At 41.2% G+C, this 20,961-nt stretch overlaps 1 protein-coding gene across 1 annotated transcript in view; it reads right to left on the bottom strand.

Moving 5' to 3' along the window:
* Positions 1-3,309: 3,309 nt before the first annotated feature.
* The window catches only part of LOC148014936 (Zinc finger C-x8-C-x5-C-x3-H type family protein), a 45,276-nt gene continuing 27,624 nt past the window's right edge, over positions 3,310-20,961 (bottom strand). The window contains exons 3-6 of the mRNA XM_087665771.1: positions 5,395-5,610; positions 5,076-5,200; positions 4,748-4,863; positions 3,310-4,617 (exon numbers count right to left, since the gene is read on the bottom strand). Coding sequence (XP_087521897.1) covers positions 3,629-4,617; positions 4,748-4,863; positions 5,076-5,200; positions 5,395-5,610 — 1,446 coding nt within the window. The 3' untranslated portion in view covers positions 3,310-3,628. The remainder of the gene's footprint in view (positions 4,618-4,747; positions 4,864-5,075; positions 5,201-5,394; positions 5,611-20,961) is intronic.

Here is a 20,961-nt window from a genome sequence, read left to right as displayed (position 1 = left end):
TAGACATATACATCATACAAAGATGTTATCTATCCAAATACCCTTAAATTGTTTGGAAATTTTCTAGATACCTCTCAAATTTGAGAATTGCCACAATTTTAATAAAAGCTTTTTCTTATCATTTTTCTATAGAGAATCAATCCTTGAGTGCCTTAGGACTGAGGTTAAGCCCCTTTTCATACATGACACGAGGATGGTACACTATCGACGTTGTTTCCTTTCTCTCTCTAAAGATGGTTTCATCACCCAACTAAGCTATATAGATACTCAACTACAACATCAGTTACATACAGCTATTGGGTAAATCTACACCTCATTGCATCACTTAAGAATTAAGACATGCAAATAGGAGGGTATGGAGATTCAAAAATACATGTGCCAACTTTGTGACAATGAGCCAAAGACTAAGGAGGATCACATTTGTCAATATATAGTATATTATGATATTCCAAGTAAATACAATTATCTGTTTCGAGAGGGGTTTGGCTTCCTACGATGGGTGATGCAGTTTAAGGATCGTAGACACTTAAGAATTTCTCTTTTGGAGCTTCAAAGATTGAAAGCTACTATTCTATAGATTAGAAGTGCCCCCCAACAACCATGCACAATTAGACAAAGGGTTGTCACACTAATTGTTTCACCACTACACAATCAAGAATTGACCAAGTCATAGAGGAGCTTCATCTTCAAGGGGTATTTCCTTGGACACAACACTGCTACTCAATCAAGTGAGATGTCCATGCCCACCCGAAAGGAGGCCTAGATACCCTTATCATAAACAGAATAGAGCTATCATTGAGTACCACAAAAGATAGATGTTGAGACACCTCAACCACAGAGAGCTATATTTCCAAGTGAGAGAGATATTTCACCAAGGAAAATAACATTTCTATCTTTCTGTTTTTTCTTTCTTAGTAGTATCACTTATATCTACACCACACATATATCCTTACAGAATATATCGTGTAACATCTAGTCTCATATACATATCTTTTACCTTTTAAGATGGGAGAGACAGTTCTTTGTATGTTTTGGTGTAGTCTCATAGGCCACATTGGCCTTTTAGAGGCGTTAATACTCTCTCTCTCTCTCTCTCTCTCTCTCTCTCTCTCTCTCTCTCTCTCTCTCTCTCTGTGTGCGCTTGTCAAACAAGTTTTTTTTCTTTTTTTTTCTTCAAATTGTAGCTAGAAAATAGCTTTTGTACAAGCATGCCTATTAATTTGCTTTTCATGTAATTAAAGTGCAATCCAAGAGCAACTCACATTCCTCCTTGTTCACTTGTTTCTTGTATTGGGCATCCAATATCTAAAATTGTGATTTTGTAGAGATCTTAGTAATGCATATAGCATAGTTGCTCTTGTTTCATCAATTTGGTAAAGTGGCATATAGCTACCACAATATCTTTCTTGAATATGTATGGATGGAGAACTTATAGGTCCTACAACATTTATACCCATTTTGCAATGGTCGTCTAGCATCTTATCTCCATCATCTAGGCCCTAAATAAACACTTTTGCCATGGGAAATTGAAGTGCCAAGAAAATTACCACCCTATTAAATAAAATTCTCTTGTATTGCTATGTAAATCCTCGCTAACCCTTATCATACTTCACATTGGCCTTTTAGTAACTCAACACGATCTTCTTAGTGTTTCTTCCACTCTGTGATTTTAAGATTACTACCCATTTGATTCTCAATGGATAGATTGTGCAATGCTTCAAGCTACTACACATACATTGTAAAGCTAATTGTCTTAAAAACTCAATTCCATTTACCACACTCGGTGCCAAGAATACTAATAAAGTTCATGCAAATTGGGGATCTAGGGTTAAGTCTATGAGCGTACTTGCACTAGCTTTTCTTGGCTACAATAACAATTCGACATGCCAAATTGCTTGAAGGTAAAATGCACTTACATTTTAGCTAAGCTTGAAAGTCCACACTCCTTTTAAGAGGTAGCACAAAAAGGTGCTAGCCACTTCATCTTGTACACCTTGAACTCAGAATGTGAAACAATTATGCTACATTCCATAATGAACATTGATTATGTTTGAGGCCATGATACTCTTAGCATCAAATTTAGTCTATTAAATCTATCCAGGTCTTTTTCATGAATCTACCCTAGAATATTAACCAAGCATACTTCCTTCAACCCTAGAAAATTAACCTACTAATGACAAGGATTGGATCCCTGCTAGAAAGTCTCAGAATCCATGAGAAAACTCACTCCCATGTAATCATAGCCCTAAATTGCTCCACAATCTGACTCTGAAAGCCATGCTAGAGTCTTGTAACCCTTTGTTTGGTTCAACCATTTGGATTTGTATTTTATCAAAAAGTTGGGAGTCCCTTGCCTCCACTGTAAACCTATTTGTTGAGGGATCATTCAATTTGTTTTGTTTGGTGTCAGAAAATCTTGGGAAAAATGAATGGTGTGTGCTTCAATGGAGTAAGCTATTAGCTCCAACGAAATTCTTAGCTAGCCACACCTTCCTCTGCATTTAAACCATATTGATCTCTACAACAGCCTGTGCAATATTTTTTAGGCCTGCTGATCCATCCATCTTTAGCAGTGAAGACTTCAGCTTGCTTGTCTGCCTGGTCTTCAAGACGAGAGACCGTTCATCACTGTCAGTCATGCTCTCATTGTTCCAACTTTGTTATAGTACTCGTCTCAGGAGGACAATGCCCCTGTACCACCATCACTTATGCCACTACCTGTTACTTCCACACTTGTAGGGCCTGAAGTCTCGAGCAACTTTTGCCTCACCACAAACTCTTTTACAACAGTTGCTGTCTGACCCTTCACTAATTTTGTGGCATTGGTCTCCTTCATATTCACTGCTTTGTTTTCATGGCTGTAACATCTTCACACACCCACATGATGCAAAGACAAGATGGGCAATTTTAAACAGAATTATTTGAAGGTGGGTGGAAAGACTACAAGGTCATCTCTAAGCTTTTTGACGGGTGTGTGAGGGAATTTGGAGCCTGGTAAACATGAAGGTTTAAAAGGATTCACTTGGGTGACCCAGCTTTAAAGCATTGTTGACAACGTCTCAGCAATTCAGCATGTAAAATATTTGGAGCTGATGCTGTGGTAGCAACGATGTCACTGCAGTCTTTTTCTTATAGATTCTAAATTTGTCCTTGTTGATGTATGCACATGTGTACATTTGTGTGTGTGCATGATCATGAGGGGATCAACAATTTTCTTTGTGCAATCATGTCAGTCTGTTTACTCACACGGCATTAATATCAGCAGAGTTGTTTATACCATTTATGTTGTTTAAGTTGACTTCGGTGATCTATGAAATTGCAAAGTGCGTTCCCAGGTAGCAGAATGTTTAGCCTCACTTACAAGGTTTCAGTTCAAAACCCACTGCAGGGTTCATGCTTGAGACAAATTCAGGTAACTGAAACAGTAAAATCCATGGAAGGAAGGCTTTGATATTGCTTTGCAATGTAACTTCAGATCCATAAGAGCAAGCACTTCAACCAAGTTGGCATCGATAGTAACAGACAAGGAATAGACCCACTGGTTGATTGTATGAATGTCTTACCTTTGGGACACGTTCCAGGTGCCAGTGATAGTCATTTGCCATCCATCTCATGCACAAAGTGATTCTCATTTGCTATCCGTCTCATGCACAAAGTCACAATTGAGTCCCTTGCGACAGCCTCTTGGTGAATTGTAATAGAGGCACAACTTGTTTATCTTCGGAGCTGGCCTATTATGTGGAGCTGGCTGGTTCCTCGAGTATGCAGATTGAGCACTTTGATTGCTTCCAATCCATGGTGGACCCCTAGATGTTATCCCACTTGCCTGATGCCTCTCCATATCTTGACCTGGTCCCAGTTCACCATAACTCAGTGGTACAATATGCTTTAACTGTGGGTCAATGACAATTCCAGATGCACCATGCTGCTGTATCAGTTCTTTGGCAAGATCTGGATGAGGACGTACAGGTTGCCCGTATATTGCTTTGAATGGTCCAGGTATACCTCTGGCTCCATTTAGCATCTGCTCTTGATTCCCCATTATGTTGAACATTCTACCCTGGGATGCTGGCCAGCCTCCACTACTACTGGCATCCCAACTCTGTGGTATAGGACCTCCTTGCAACATTCCATGTGGCCCAAGATTGAGTTTTGCTTCTGCAGGAAACTCAAGGCCTTGTCTCGGTTGAGGAGCTTGCGACCCCATAATGCCTCCTCCAATAGACGGTCTAATTGATGCTTTCGGTCCAACCCCATTAGAAACCTCTGTGCTGTTTGAGAAATTTCCAATTTGATTTTTTAAGGCTGGGTTGGAAGCTACCAGGGTCTCAATCAGAAGAGGATTGCTTAAAATTTTTATTAGCAGGTCATGGTCTATCAATGCACCATTTTCTTTGGCTTTGATCACAGCATATGCCGCAGCAGCTGCAGCTGCAACATCTGGATCTGCACGTTTCAAAAAATCACCAGCAGCACTGGAATTGCTTGGACCCATAACTACAGGTGCTCCAGAGGAGCCTCCAGGCTGTACTCTAATTCCAAAGTTCTGGACATTCTTCAAGGAAAGGCTACAACCATCATTCAAAGAAACTTCAGCTCCTGACTTATCCACAGCTCCTGTATATGAGCCATTTTTAGTTATTAGTTTATGCTTGACTAAGAAGATTAATGCTAGCATACAAAGACAAGTAGATTGAAAGGTTATCAAACATATGCATCTCTTCTAGAGGCAGTTCGTATCTGGTACCGGTAGGAAGATCATCCTCTGATCCACCATCTTCTTCATCTTCTAAAGGTATGAGAGGAACTTGAGGAATCTCCAAATCTTGAGAACCTGATAAGGTATCTTGTGGCTCGATGGGACTACCAAAAAGAAAAGTATATATGTTAATCTCGCTTGCAGAGCCTCTTTGAGACCCACCGTACAATGCAAAGGTAAACACTTCACAATGGTCTATTTGCCTGGGGCCTGGTGGATAGCCATCATTCAAGATAATGCACCCTTCCCAATAGGCAAGAGTTCAAAACTTGGCATCTTTAGTAGACTTTCTTCTCTGTTTGAAGTGAAAAGTTACCTGGGAGGAATTACTGAAGGGCGAGGATAGACTGCTTCTAAGACCCGAACTTCTCGTTCATGCTGCACAGATACTTCAGCACTTCCATCTCCAGAGGCTACCATCCATGATGGATCATTGAAGAACTGGAAGATGTCAAGGTGTCGAAGGTAAGGATGATCTGCTCTACATTGGTAATTTTCTAACATGCAAAAAAGCTTCAAAGAAACAACCACCATGCAAAGAAACTTCAAAATAATAACCACCATTTTACAGCTATCAAAACTATGACGCCAGTCCTGTGTCACAATTTGCACATAGAAAGGTGTTCTGAAAGTACCCTCTCAGGAGGCCGCCAGGTGACCTCTGTGACCATTGCAATAGCTTCTGCATCTAGCCTTGCACGCTTTGCAGCAACACCCTCAAATCCGGGAGGCAGATCATCTACAGAGACAGGAATAACTGCATGCATGAACTTGGTCTTCTTTGCTTGCAGCTGGTCCTGAAGTACTGTGCTTGAGAGAGAGGGTGCATCTTCAGCTGCAAACAAGCGAACCTGAAACCCAACAGGCATGTGAAAACAAGGCAATAAAAGCAAACACAGGTATACACATGAAACCTTAAAGGTACGATCCTAAAGCAAAATTCCAGCAGTCAGAAAATGAATCAGAAACTTCACATGCTCAAGTGAAGATAGATGGAGCGCTCAGTAACAGCAATGACATGGTTCACAAGCCATGGAGAGCAAAAACCAGCAAGGCAAATCAGAAAAGACAGGCAATGAGAGAAAAAAACAGACACACGATCCTTTTTTTTGCATTAAAAAATTTGGCTAGTTATATTACTCAAAAGAATTTTACAATGTAAGTTCATGTGCCCAACAGTCTAGCTGGAGCTGTCGCAAAATCAAAAGACAATCATGTATACAAGCCTCTCAATGGGGGAAGCCATGGAGGAAGAATTTACCACCATGTAGGGGTGCCCAGCCACATAGTGAAAAACAGGCCATGGCCACCCCAAGTGAGTAAGAACTGCTGTCAAAGCCCCTGACGGGCCCAGGACTCACCCTGCGATTGGTCCCAACAGTCGCAGAGTGAGTGGATGATGGATGTTCATAGCTTTGCCAAGGTCATGTATACTAAGAGACTATCGCCACCAAAGGTCATCTTGCAACATGCCTTCCAGATGTGACCATGGAGCAAAGGAAAAATAAGAAGAAGAAGAAGAAGACCACCAGGAGAAGGACAAGCCTCATCAGTCCTTCTACTCTGATAGATTGTTTTAGCCTTGTAATGTCTAAAGCCCAAATGCCTTTATCATAAGCTTGTAAACTTCTCATGTAGCCTCGTACTACAGCCTCTGTACACTTTGTGAGGCCCCTGTTATAGCCTCTGGATGTCTTGCATGTTTGTGGTACCCACACTTAGCCTTTCCTGCGATAGCTTCTGGTGTTTTGCCATGTCTATGGTGTGCCCACACTTTGTAGGTGTTGCTTTCACTAAAGCCTCTACACGCTTTGTACTTCTGGTTGTGATTGAGGAGGGGTGTTGAGATTTGTAATCACACCTATTGTAGAGGACGATGTAGCCACTCTTGCAAGATCATTGCATCAATCTTCCACCTCTTGCCCTTTACCCCTCTCAAGCAACTTCCAACATGCTGTAGAACCTCTCGATTAGCCATCCTGTAGACATCCCTTCAAACCCTAACAAAGCAGGCAAGGCCAGCCTCCCAACCAGCCCACTAAATATGAGAGCACTCTCCTAGCTGTAATTCGTCATGACCTCAAATCTATGGGTTCCAGACAATTGGCTCTCTCGATCAATCTCCTCCTCACATTCTAGGGGTTGTTGCTCAAGGGCCTTATGCAAACACTACTACAACCATAGCAAATTGCAAAGGAAGGAGGATCCAAGTAGCATGGTCTATGCTAAGGTGAAGATCCACCTCAAGGACAGTCTCCACTCACTACCTAGCTAGGGTCTACACCCTTGACAGCCCTCATGGAGGAGAACGTTCCACGTCTGTTCACCTGGGGTGAACCGTTGAACCACTACTTTGCCCAACAAGGCCTAACTTTAATACCTTAGATTAATGATCTCCAAGCCCACCTCAAAAAAATGACAAATAATGGTCTCCCGAGCTATCTTGGTACAAGAATCCTTGGATCCATCCAACCTAGCCCATAGGAAATTCCACACGAAGTGCCGTAGCAGAACCACGCATGACAAAGAGAAGCACTAACAAGAAGCAATGTACTAGGCTAATGAGTGAAGAAGAGGGGAGTAGTGAGCTAGTGAACAAACCGCTCCAATCGAAACTACACCCCCCAATGATCACCGTGTTGGTGCTGACCTATATAGTGCAAACACCCTACTAAACCATTGGTGAGGGAAGTCTAGTTGTGCCATGGTGCCCTCCAAGAAGTCCCAATCAACCCTGAAATAGGCCTTCTCGAAGTCTAGGGGCACTACCACCCATCATTGATCACTATGCTAAGCCTACTCTATGGACTTCAAGAAGGTGAATATATTGTCCCGGATGCTCCTATCCTAGGCAAAGCCTATCTATATGTGATGAATGATGTCAGGGAGAATGGGCAGAGTCGACTAGCAATCATCATAGCCAGTGCCTTACAAGAAACTGACAATAAGGAGATCTCCGCCACTAGGAGTCTGTGCATGTGTATTTGTGGGCTAGGCACAATAGATTATTCTGGGCATTTTACTCGTGCTTATTTTTGTGATTTTTAGCATTATTTTATGGCCGAACAGAATTTTATGATTGTTTTATTGCTGACTGATCTAATGCATTTTAGGCATTATTTATTATCTATTTAGTCAGGTTCCCTCCTCCCCAGTCATTATCATTCAGTTGCAAACCTCCAATGCAGGTTTGGTTGGAGAGAGGGAGCCAATGTCAATGCCCACACATCCAATGACACACTGTCATACATATCTCATGTTTGGTTTATGGATTCCATTTCCCAAGTATATCTCCAAATTCTCTATTTGCACTGCTCTTGTGTTCCTCTGTTTCTCTTTTCTCTTGTGTTTTGCAGTCTATTACAGCAGTCCTCTACACTTCCATCGCTATACCCATTCTGACATGGTATTAGAGCCTCGTGTTACGACATGGAGTGTTGTTTTCTGTTGTTGCAGGTCTGCCAACTGCTGATGCTGATCATTTCTCTGCTGCGACAAATTTTCAACCTGGTTATCTGCTGCAAAATGGCATGTTTCCCAGACCCTGGTGCCTGTGTTTTGTCATCAGCTGCCTGTGTTTTCATTTCCTGCATTATTTTATTTCTGATTCCCTGCATTTAATCTTTGATCAGTTCATGTTTTGACTTCCACTTGCTGCATTTTCAGCATTTAATGCCTTCATCCCTTTGACCGTGTTTGTTTGCTGTCCTCACCCTGAGTTTCCTTGTTTCTGTAGTCATTTTAGTGATCAGCTGTCTATCCACTACATGTGAACTCATGATCAGCGCAGTCTGTGTTGTCTTTGTCTGTAATCTCTCTTTATTTCTCCTCTTTTCTTTATCTTCTCATCCTATCCTCTCCCAATGGCACCTCCATATTGCTCTATAGATGATAAACCTCATGGCCCTAACTATCTCACATGGAGTGTTGTCACATAGGCATGGTTTATGCAGAAGCAATTATGATACATAGTTTCTGGAGCTATTGAGCGGCCTTAGGCTCCCATTCTTCTTCCAAATGATTGGGACCCTATCAACCATGAGGAAGTTGTGCTTACATGGGATTCTGATGATACCCCTCCGTATTCTACTCTTCTCTAAAATATCTCTAAAGAGACTATCGATAGTCACCTCCTACATGAGAGCTTCAACGGTATGGGAAAAGCTTTGTATGCCGTACAAGGCTCCCTCGACCATGCATGCTATCACCCTCTATGGACAACTCCAATGGATGAAGTTCAAGCAAAAGGATACTACCCAGTCTTTCTTACTTCGTGTTACACAAATACAGGATTATCTTTGGCACATGTAGTCCACACTTCTAGAGACTCATCTTGTGGGGATTGTGCTATATGAGCTCCCTCCAGAGTTTGATAGAGTAGCCAATGCTTTGCACGCCTAGACATCATCGACACTAGTGAGCTTTACACAAATGTCCTCGATGTTGCTTGAGCATGAGGCATCTTTCAATTACAAGGGAGGCTCCCATCTTAGTATGGTGTTCATGATAAGGCCTTTGCAGCTTTAGAGAGGGATGACAGGAAGAAGAAGTCAAAGGCCCAATTCTATCACTATGGTAAGAAGGGACATTTTTGCAAGGACTGTAAGGAGCTAACAACTTCAAGAAAAAAAACCGAGAGGAAGAAGCAGTAAGATACATATTCTTCTATGAGTTGTCCTCATCCTTTGCTAACTTCCACTTAAATCCTCCAACCAAGGCACAAAAGAGGTCATCTTCTTTAGACCAAGGGAAAGGCTTGCCAGCCCTCCTACTGCTTTCTAGGGCAGGTGATGTAGTCATCCCTTGTGACTCTCCAATGCCAAAGAGGGAGTGTGAGAGGGTGGTGAGGTGGGGCAAGTGGGACAAGTGGGACAAGTGAGCCTCATCAATATAGGTACACAGGTGCACAAGATCCAAAGAGAGACTTCCCTCGTGAATCAAAACTGAAGTCTAGCAGTTTTGAAATCTTGGAGCTTGGATTGACATCTAGGTTCATGATGGGTTGTTTTATGACATAGAGCAGGATTGCTCCTAGTCCAATCTCAGATGAGAGGACACTTTGGCGATTGGGGAATCCATGGTCACATATATTCAAAGGCATTATTAACAAGATGGTCATATATGCTATTGCAAGGCATTGTTTGACAGACATAGAGGGTTGTTATGATTCTTCTCTATTTTCGCCCAGAAGATAAAGAGAAAGGGGAGTTGTATAACGTGCACTAGCATTTGGTGGAAAACTTAAGAGGGTGAGCTCCACTCCTCCACGGTGATACGAGGGTACATGAGGGGGTTGATCATCACTCCTAGAACCACTACAAACACCTCTAAGAGCCAAGTTGACAAGCACACCTCAAAGGTCAAGTAGTAATAGGCATGGGCGAAAGGCCACTTGATCAAGTCAAGAGGTAGCATCTGAAACCGGTCTATGACTCACATAAAGCAGTAGTTCCTTCAATTAACACCTGGTCTTTTCACACACACACAAACAGAAACCTCACTCCCTCGCTCAACACCAGATTGGCCCCGAATACCGGCGCACCTCTCAGTATTTCTTTATCAATTAAAAGAAGGAAAGTTACAAAAATGAAATGTTCCAAAATACATAACCTGTGAAAAGTTTATTTTCATCTTTTCTGAGTAAATCCCAGCTGCATAAGGATAGTACAGCATGATCAGAACAACATCCCTTTTAGGAGAGCATTTTCTGTGACCAAAACTCAATGATTCATGTGTAGAATTTCAGATAAAACACAATTGTACCTTCGATGAAATTAGCCCATCATGCCAAGCATTTCCTCTGAGAATAGAGAGAGAGTTTATCAAAGGGAGCAAGCTCTATCTCCATACTTGAGTCAAAGACGTAGAAGTACTCTCCATGGCTAATTTTCTTACAGCAATCTGCCCTCAACTCCTCAAAACTTCATTCTCCCATCTACCCCTTATGCCTATTACGTTTTTCTTTTTAATGCTCTCTCTCTCTCTTTTGGGAAGATGGCATACATGTAACAATTTTCCCGTTTAAACCTTCTGGTCTAAAATTCTCCATGATGAGTGCAAAATTTGACCTCAGCACAGACCAGAGAATTAATCCTCGTACAAAAACGAAGATAATGACGCAAACAGATTCTAGGATCCAAAAATAGTAACTCCCTAAATTTTAGGGATAGTGACCCCTGCACTCCTCAAGTTGTTCTGAGCAACTTTTATCATTGTGACCACATCAAAAAGTGTAATGTGGCTCAGTTACGATGACTTTTATTCCGTGAGCATTCTCACATGTGCATCTTCTGTCTTAGCCAGGCTCATTGTCTTGCACCATCTCCAATGGCTAAGCACACAATCCCAAACCACTGGCATTTTATTCTTCAATGCCCATTCAATATGGAACCGGTTCTAAGGCTCAGACAAACCAGTAGTCCAATTTGTCCCAATGGCTGCCTCTTCTGGCCAAACAAAGATCTCGGCTTATTCCAAGAGAACTCTGGGGATAAGAAGCAACAACAACAAAAGAAAAGAAAAATAAAATATTTATATAAGTGAATTAAAAAAGCAACTGTAAAAAGTATCACCACCTGGTGATATACCCCCCTCTTGAAAGAAGCAAGTGACCTCGATTGCATGCCACACATACTAACGGATGACACAGGGCGATAATAAGATTCTCCATGTTATTAGTGTCATCGCATATATCACTTACTAACAGATGACACGGGGCGATGGTAGGAGTTTCTCCACTACCATTTGTGTCATTGCAAGTTCAAGTCTCACATAGGTGGAGGATTACATCCTATATCCAACTATGATTACTAGGAGCCTTTCTAATATACATGTTTCTGGAAGCAACACAAGGTGATAGCACATATGCGCAAACTATTAGTGTCACAACATGCATATTCATTCAACTGAAGTGTAACAAATACAACTTCAAAGCACTGAGATTTCATTCAATGATACACATGTTAATGCTAAATGTAAACCATACATTGTGCATTATTCAATGAGATGCAATATTCAATTGTACAATAGAGAATGTACATTGCTTCAAAAAGCATTCTAAGTCACTGTAGATTCCGGTAAGAAAGCTTCTCGGTAAAGTTGCAACAACTGAGGTGAATCTATCAATTCAGCCTCTTCCATCCATTTGGCATCCATTGGTGAATAGTTCTTGAACTTCACCAAAAACCTTCTTATAACTCTACCTTTCACTTTCCTATCCTTATGTGCCAAGATCTGCTCAGGAACTAGAATCTCATCTAATTCCTCTACTTCAGGTTGTTCCTCTTAAACCATATCTTCTGGCACTTCACCAATAAAAGACCTCAATAGGCTCACATGGAACGCATTATGAATTTTCCAATTCTCTGGCAATTTCAGACTGTATGCTACATCATTGATCTTCTCTGAGACTTGAAAGGGTCATAGTAACCCATACTCAGCTTTGGAAACAAACGTTCCTTGCCCTTCTGTTTTCTCAAACGTGCCTTTTCAAAACGCAATAAGACCCAATCATCCTTTTTGAACAAGAGCTCCCAATGATGACTATCAACAGCTCTTTTCTGTTTAGCTCGTGACTTTTCTAGGGCATACTTTACCTTTTTATATGCTTCTTCCCAATCTTTTACATAACGATCTACTTCAAAGATGTTATCTTTTGTCTACAAAATGGGAGGCAATTTCTTTCCACCTTCCACAATCTCAAAAGGTACTTTACCAGTAGATGAGTGCACTGTATTATTGTATGCATACTCAACCAATGGCAAGTAGTGTTCCCAAGAAGTCTTACAATCTGAAACATAACACTTCAGTAGATCTAAAACTATTGAATTTGCTTCTTCAGACTATCCATTAGTTTATGGATGGAAAGAAGATGAAAATTTCAGCGTAGTGTCCATGTTTTCAAACAATGCCTTCCAAAACAAGCTAGTCATTCCTGGGTCTCTATCAGTCACAATTGACCATGGCATTCCATGGTACTTCAAGATATTTTGCATAAATATCTTTACCATGTATTCTGACTTAATCTTTTTCCTTACAAGAATGAAATGTGCCTGTTTGCTGAATCTGCAAATGATAGTCCAAATTCCATCATTCCCTGAAGAAGTTCTTAGAAGATTGAAAATGAAATCCATGGCAATACTTTCCCATGGCCTTTCTGGAATAGGCAGTGGTTGCAATAACCCTGGTGCCTTCTGTCTATCAAATTCGACCTTTTTGCATACAAGGAAAAATCTGACATATGCAACAACATTAGATCTCAAGGCTGGCCAATAGAAGAAAGTCTCTACTGCTTTGATTGTAGCATCAATACCACGATGTCCTGCATACGGTGGAGCATGACTTTCCAATAAACTGTTGGCCTTAACTGTTTTGTAACGCATAATCTTCCATGCATCATGATAAAGCCTTCTTTGAACACACAATGATCATGATGTTGGCCATTGATCAATTGTTCATAGATTTCAAAGAAATCTTCGTCATCAGCATACCACTCTTTCATATCATCCAATTCATAGTGATAAGGAATTGAAACAGCTGACACCTATGGTATTTGTGAGATGAAGCATCTGCAACTACATTCTTCTTGCCTTCCACATGCACTATCTGAAAATGAAACATAGATAGGAAATTTGCCCAATGCATGTGTTTCTCTGACAATTTAGCCTATGTGAGAAAGTATCTAAGTGTTTGATGATCCATTTGCACTACAAAATCAGCACCAAGCAAATAGTGCTTCCAACTAGAGAGTGCATGGATCACAACCAATAATTCTTTCTCATAAATTTGGTAAGTCCTTTCAATGACAAAAAGTACTCTACTCTCGTATGCCACAACTCGACCATTCTGCATTAATACAGTACCAATGCTATTTCCACATGCATCACACTACACTACGAATGGCTTAGACAGATCTGGCAAAATAAGTACTGGATTTGTAGTCATTTTCCCCTTCAAACATCTAAATGTTGATTTCTCTTTATCAGTCCATTGCCATTTGACATCCTTCTTTTCAAGCGCATGTAAAGGAGAAGCAAACTCTACAAACTGTCTTACAAATCTTCTGTAGTAAGAGCATAGGCCAAGAAAACTGCAGACATCATGAACGGTTTTCAAGTCTGGCCAAGAGACAATTGCTTCTATCTTTGCAGGATCCATCTTCACACCATCTTTAGAAACTATGTGCCCATGGAAGTGAATCTCTTCCAAAAAGAATTCACTCTTCTTACCAATAAGCAATCCGTTACGCTTAAGCTCATTAAAGACTGCAACTAGGTGTTTTCTATGCTCTTCTTCATTCTTTGAAAAGATAATCATATCATCAAAGAATGTGCCAACGAAACTTCGATAAGAGCGGAAAATTCTATCCATCATCCTGTTAAACGTAGCAGGAGCATTGGTCAATCCAAACGGCATGACTAAAAATTCATAGAGACCAAATGGCGTTCTAAAAGCAGTTTTATGGATATCCTTTGACTTGATTCTAATTTTATGGTACCCACTTTTCAAATCTATCATGCTAAACATTCCTAGTCCCTGTAATCGATCAAGAATGTCATCTATCCTCGGAATCGGAAACCTATTCTTGATCGTGTTTTTATTCAAGGCTCTGTAGAGTCAATACACATTCGCGAAGGGCCATCCTTTTTCTGAACTAACAACACAGGTGAACAAAACGGAGAACTACTAGGCTGAATTAGTCCCTTCTCTAAAAGCTCATTAACTTGTGTCATAATCTCTTTCTGTTGCGCTGCACTGACCCTATACGGTGGCCTATTGGGCGGACTAGTCCCTGGAATAAGATCTATGGTATGATCTTCACGCCTCTCAGGGGGTAACTCTCCTGGTAATGAATCTGAGAAACAATCACTGAATTTATCCAAGAAAGCCCTTCTACTTTCATCTAGTACAGACAAATTACTGTCAACTTCATTAACTTGCTTTGCAAAAACCAAGTACGTAGAAATATGATTTCTCACTACAGAAGTAATTACAGAAGCATAAACAACTGGAACAGACTCTCCTTTAAGCTTCACATCTAACACATGAGTCTTGCCCCTATGTACAAGAGTAATCGTTCTATTGTAAGTATCCAAGATAGCATGCTTCCTGTGGCACCATGGGATACCCAATAGAACATCACATCCCTCTAAAGGCATAATATGGAACTCCTCTATGTGTCCACATAGCTCTGAATATGCATACAAAGTTTACCAAGAATGGGGGTGACACGTTCAGTATGTCCTCGGCATGTCAAATCAGAATAAGCATTGTGGAATCTCTGATCTTTCCCTAAGCTTTGTACAATTCTGTAGCATCATCAACTGATTGATTTCCCACCATATCAGGCACTAAGCCAATGTTGGGCTTCTTTTTACTTGGCACATCTTTATCCTCCGCATCTTTAGAAGATTGCTGTGGACACTTAGAAGCAATATGGCCTTTCTGTTCACATATAAAGCATTTACCAGCCATCATTAAAGCCTTTCTTTCTTCAAATGATTTGCCAAAAAGTGGCCTCTTCTGTCCTTTATCCTGTTTAAAAGAAGTCTGAGGTTGTTGCTAAAATCTTTTCTTCCAAAAAGACTTCTTTGTAAAGCTGGTCTTTTCTGGAAATTGCTTCTTCTTCTTGCCAGGATCCTACTTAAACTGAGAATCCTTCTTTTCAATGCCTTTAAAGCTGTTAGCTTTTCCTTTCAACAATGCATTTGCCACACTAGCATTTTCAATTAATTGTACCATATTTGTAACCCTAGTCTTGGTACAATAATCCCTAATGGCTTCGGGCAAGCCGCAATAATACTTTTCAATTTGTTTTGACACGGGCACTGTCATGTAAAAACTCACGGGCAAGATGACTCAACCTGAGAATCCGCATTATGTGACTTCAAAAAAATTTGCATCCGAGGATTCTTTACAAGCTATTCGAAAGAGCCAACCATACTAAGGAGTTGTGCCATAAAAAAGCCCTCTTGTTCTTGCTCCTCAACCTGTGGTTCAATGTCGGTTCTAGAAGATGCTGACACCTGTGCACCAATACTCTCTCTTCGGTGTCTACGAGCAGAAGAAGAACTCTCTTCTTCATGAGGGAGTTTTCCTTTGCCTTTATCCATGTCTGCCATCTCTCTAGTCCTGTAATCTCTATAAAACCTATGCGTATGGCCTTTTCACCCAAAACTGTCCAAGCTTAAATCCTTACAGAAAAGAATTCAAATCTCGGGAATGGAACCATGAAACCAATCTATGACTCACATAAAGTGGTAGTTCCTTCAATTAACACCTGGTCTTTTCATACACACACAAACACAAACCTCACTCACTCGCTCAACACCAGATTGGCCCCGAAGACCGGCACCCCTCTCGGTATTTCTTTATCAATTAAAAGATGGAAAGTTACAAAAATGAAATGTTCCAAAATACATAACCTGTGAGCAGTTGGTTTTTATCTTTTCTGAGTAAATCTCAACTGCATAAGGACAGCATAGCATGACCAGAACAACATCCCTTTTAGGAAAGCATTTTCTGTGACCAAAATTCAATTATTATGTACACAATTTCAGAGAAAACACAAAATTGTACCTTTGATGGAATCAGCCCATCATGCGAAGCATTTCCTCTGAGAATAGAGAGAGATTTGATCAGAGGGAGCAAGCTCTACCTCCGTACTTGAGTCAGAGACGTAGAAGTACTCTCCATGGCTGATTTTCTTGCAACAATCTGCCCTCAGCTCCTCAAAACTTCATTCTCCCATCTGCCCCTTATGCCTATTACGTTTTTTTTTTATGCTCTCTCTCTCTCTTTTGGAAATTTGTGCCACATGGCATGCATATAACAATTTTCCCGTTTAAACCTTCTCATCTAAAATTCTCCATGATTGGTGCAAAATTTGACCTTGGCACAGACCAGAGAATTAATCCTCGTGCAAAAACGAAGATAATGACGCAAACTAATTCTGAGGTCCAAAAATAGTAACTCCCTAAATTTTAGGAATGGTGACCCCTGCATTTCTCAAGTTGTTCTGAGCAACTTTTATCATTATGACCACATCAAAAAGTGTAATGTGGCTCAATTACTGTGACTTTTATTCCGTGAGCATTGTCACATATGCATCTTCTGTCTTGGCCAGGCTCATTATCTAGCACCATCTCCAGTGGCTAAGCACACAGTCCCAAACCACTGGCATTCTATTCTTTAGTGCCCATTCAATATGGAACCGGTCCTAAGGCTCAAACAAACCATTAGTCCAATTTGTCCCAATGGCTACCTCTTCTGGCTATACAAAGATCTCGGCTTATTACAAGAGAACTCTGGGGGTAAGAAGCAACAACAACAAAAGAAAAGAAAAATAAAATATTTATATAAGTAAATAAGAAAAGCAACTGTAAAAAGCATCACCACCTAGTGACAGCATCCATTGAGACAAGGCACACAAGAGGATACTAAGGTGCGGGATCTCTGCTTACATCCGCCAATAAATGTCCATGCACCACGGCCACTACTCAGACGTAACTCCAACCCTAACTTTCCAAGCCATTGATAGACACACTCTAACACTTGGTCTCTCAAGACCTCCCCCACCTAGGCCTATGTCCAACTGACACAATGGGAAGTCTCGAGAAAGGAGTAGTTCATTCTATCGAGAGGAGGGAGCAAATGTGCCTTACCACTCCAGGACTTACGGATTACAAAGATCCCCATCTCCAAAGGTAATGGGTATTAGAATTTGCCAATTCTGGACAATGCCCATGTAATTCATGCAATGTAAACACTTTAATGAGTGTCTTAGTGTGTGTGTGCACCTAGTGTCCTTTGACATTAAAGTAGTGATACTAGGGACTAGAGAGAGAAAGTTGGTCTAACTCTAGTTAGTTGGTGGAAGGCTGGTTAGATCAACTCATGACCCAACTTACTGTTGTACTTTCACTCTATCTTTTAGTTTAGAAAGTACACTCCTCTCTTGCTTCAACTCACTCATTGTCATTGCCTCTTGTTTCTCTCTCCTCCATAGCTAGTGCATTTTCTCACATTTTGTGTCAAAGCAACTCCCACACTGGTTTTGTTCAGCCACCACCCTTGAGGTCCTACTACCACCAACTTATATTCATGCTCTATACAAGGAAGAAAAGACCTCCTAAAGACTAAGCTATTGTCCACAAAACCACCAACTCCTCCCATTTAGCTACTCAATAGGTGCTACCACCTAGCCATCAACCTACTGCTTGTTCAACCAACAATACCCGTGCTACCTAAAGCGCCGCAACTCTGCCCATCCCAACTCCAAACACTGCTGCCACCTATGCTGGACACCAATGCCGCCAGCCAACATCCACGCCAGTGTCGCCTATACACTGCACTCTGCTTCAAGCACACCACTATTGCCCTATTGCACCATCGTCAATGACGCCTTCTAAAGAAATACCCTAATGCAAAAATATGAATAAAAGCATACAACAAAGCATAAACTCAAAAGAACACAAATAGGATTAGAGTAACTCAAAGAGGCAATGAACATAGTGGAAATCTAAATCAATGACTGAATGCTGAATATACAATGCTCATGCAACAAACAAACCATGCAGGAATGAAAATTGTACCCCGAACTCTTGTGTCTCAATGACCAAGGCAAAGGTGCTGAGTAGGAGAGTGTATCGTACTCCTATAGATCCCAAGATGCAGCAAAGCAGTCTCCAAAATGTCAGACAACACCAAACGCAGTAGTGTGTGTGGTGTTGGATCAGTGTCGAACAAGCAAAGAGAGAAAACAGCAAACGCAGCTGAAGGTGATGACGTGGCAGCCTATGCGGAAGCCAGTTCTAAAAAACGCAAGCAAATCTGCAGTCATTTGAAGCAGTGTAGCAGCCAGCAGTGGAAAACACAATAATTGGATGCCACTTGGCACACTCATGGCAGCATGAGAGTGGTCTACAACAATCGTCAGGACTCCACAACAATAGTGGGCAATGGAAACTGCATGATGAAGGCTAGAAACAAGCGCGTGATGGATGTAGACAGCAACATGCAGCTTCTGCTGAGATGTCCTTGAATAGGGTGTGGGCAACGAAGCTAAAAGGCCTAAAACCTGAAAAAACAAGATTAGGACTAAATGGAGGGCAACATGCCTATTTATAGAAAGTTTCAGGACCTCATACTACGCATAGTTTTAAAACTCTCTCAAACCGCACACCATTTTAGGGCTTTTGATTAATTAAGTATTTTGGGGACTGTTTAAGAGGCTAATTCAACATGTAATGCTTATGTTAGCTCAACATGCTTGCTTAGCTAGCCAGCACAATGCTGCCTGCACTGCTCTGCACATTGCACCCAATGGCAACCCCGCTAACTACACCTCCTCCTGCACAACTAATGCCACCACAGCCCCTGCCATCTATGCCAACAACTCGCCACCGCTCAGCCATCTAAGCTGCCATCTCTGACTGCAGAAACACTCATCACCTCCATTCTAGTGTGACCCAAAGGTCCCAATCTCTACACACTTCTCGAGGTGCCCAAAATTTGGAGCTTTTACTCAAATCGGCTTCCAACATGTGAATCACACCCGGCAACCCGACATTGTGCAATTTCTTCCCAATTTGTGCAACAACTTTAAGCTTTTAGGTCCAAAGGCTCCGGCATACATTAGAGGCAGCTTCCAATTGCTGGTTACTGTTGGCATGCATCTCGAGGTGACATTTCTACAGAAATTCAGATTGAAAGGTATAAATTTCTTCAATTTCTTTGAAATTTTGTGAAGAAATTTGGGGCTTTTGCGCTACATACATTCTAAGGCATGTAACAAGTGGTATAGCAGCATTAAATTGCTATGACAATCAGATTTGGCAGTAAATTTTTGGGATTTCCAATAAAATTGGGTGAGACTCAACATTAAATTGTTGTTAACAGTCATTTTTTTGGGCATGCATTTTGAGAAAAGTGTGGTACACCTATGCATTGCTGTAATTTGCAGGCTGAGTGCTGATTTGTGTGACATTGGGCACATTTGGCAAGATTTGTGATAGTTTGGTACTTGCATTCTAATCCCATGAGGGGTTTTTTGTACTCAACAGAGTACATTCGATATTTCAGTATTGAAGTGTTTGGTTGTTGGTTTTTGTGCATCATTGACAACATGGCACGCCAAGGGTATAATGATCAAAGCAGCATGATTCATGTCCTCACTCAAGAGGACGAGCTTGATGGCACCAACTACCCATTGTGGAGTTTCATGGTGCGTAACCTTCTTGTGGCGAAGGACTTGTGGGACTGTCACTGGTAATCTATAGCAACCAAAAGGTCTTGCACCTCAGATACCTTAGCATAATGCTAGAGAATAGATTGCTACTACTACTACAACCCCTCCCCCTACCCCTCCCCCTCCTATTGAGGATCAACGGAGGTAGGACTCGAAGGATACACAAGAACTATCTCTAATTGCCTTGCCAATGAATAGGGCTATCATTCCACATCTCGTAGGACCTCAGAAGTTGCTTCAGATGTACTAGAGTGTATGCTTGCAACACGTAATGAGGCCAATATATCTTATCTTTGCAAAGAGCTCGCTAATGTGAACATGGATGAGGGTCATAATATGATAGATCACCTTACACACATGTAGGATTTGCATGACTAGATGCTCAATGTTGATAAGGTCATTCAGAATGCAGAATTAGTAAACATCACGTTGAACTCTCTTTCTGAGCCTATCCTGGTTTCCATACCTCTTTCTAAGCCCCCTACATTTGTGGAATTAGAAAGCCTCTTGCTACAAGAGGAATAGACTCAAAGACCGTTGCATTACATTCGAGTGATGTGGCTATGCTTTCAAAGTACAAAGGCAAAGGGAAAGTCAAGCACAATGTGAAAAATCAGCAAAAGGCTGATGCTGGATAGCCATCAAATAAGGTTGCCCAAGACACAAAAAAGTCCAAGAAAAAGGGGAAATGTTATAATTGCAAGACGCCTTGTCATTATATTGATGAATGCAAGAAGCAATTGGCCAAAGAAAAGGACTCCGGTTTGTCTGTCTAGGAGACATCAACCAACAAATCTACTGATGGTGATACTTCAACCAACTTTGTGGAGGAGGACTATGCATTTCTTACATGCAATTTTGATTCTTCAATGGCTGATTCAGCATTTAATACTGCTGAAACATAGTGCACACGGTATTTTGACAATGGGATGTCAAAACATGTCACTTCTAGGAA

Source organism: Lygodium microphyllum, chromosome 24 (assembly GCF_053477565.2).
Source record: "Lygodium microphyllum isolate KBCC chromosome 24, Lygodium_microphyllum_v1.1.10, whole genome shotgun sequence".
Taxonomy (NCBI): domain Eukaryota; kingdom Viridiplantae; phylum Streptophyta; class Polypodiopsida; order Schizaeales; family Lygodiaceae; genus Lygodium; species Lygodium microphyllum.
Note: the sequence above shows the minus strand (reverse complement) of the source record. Positions and strands in the feature narration are given on the sequence as shown.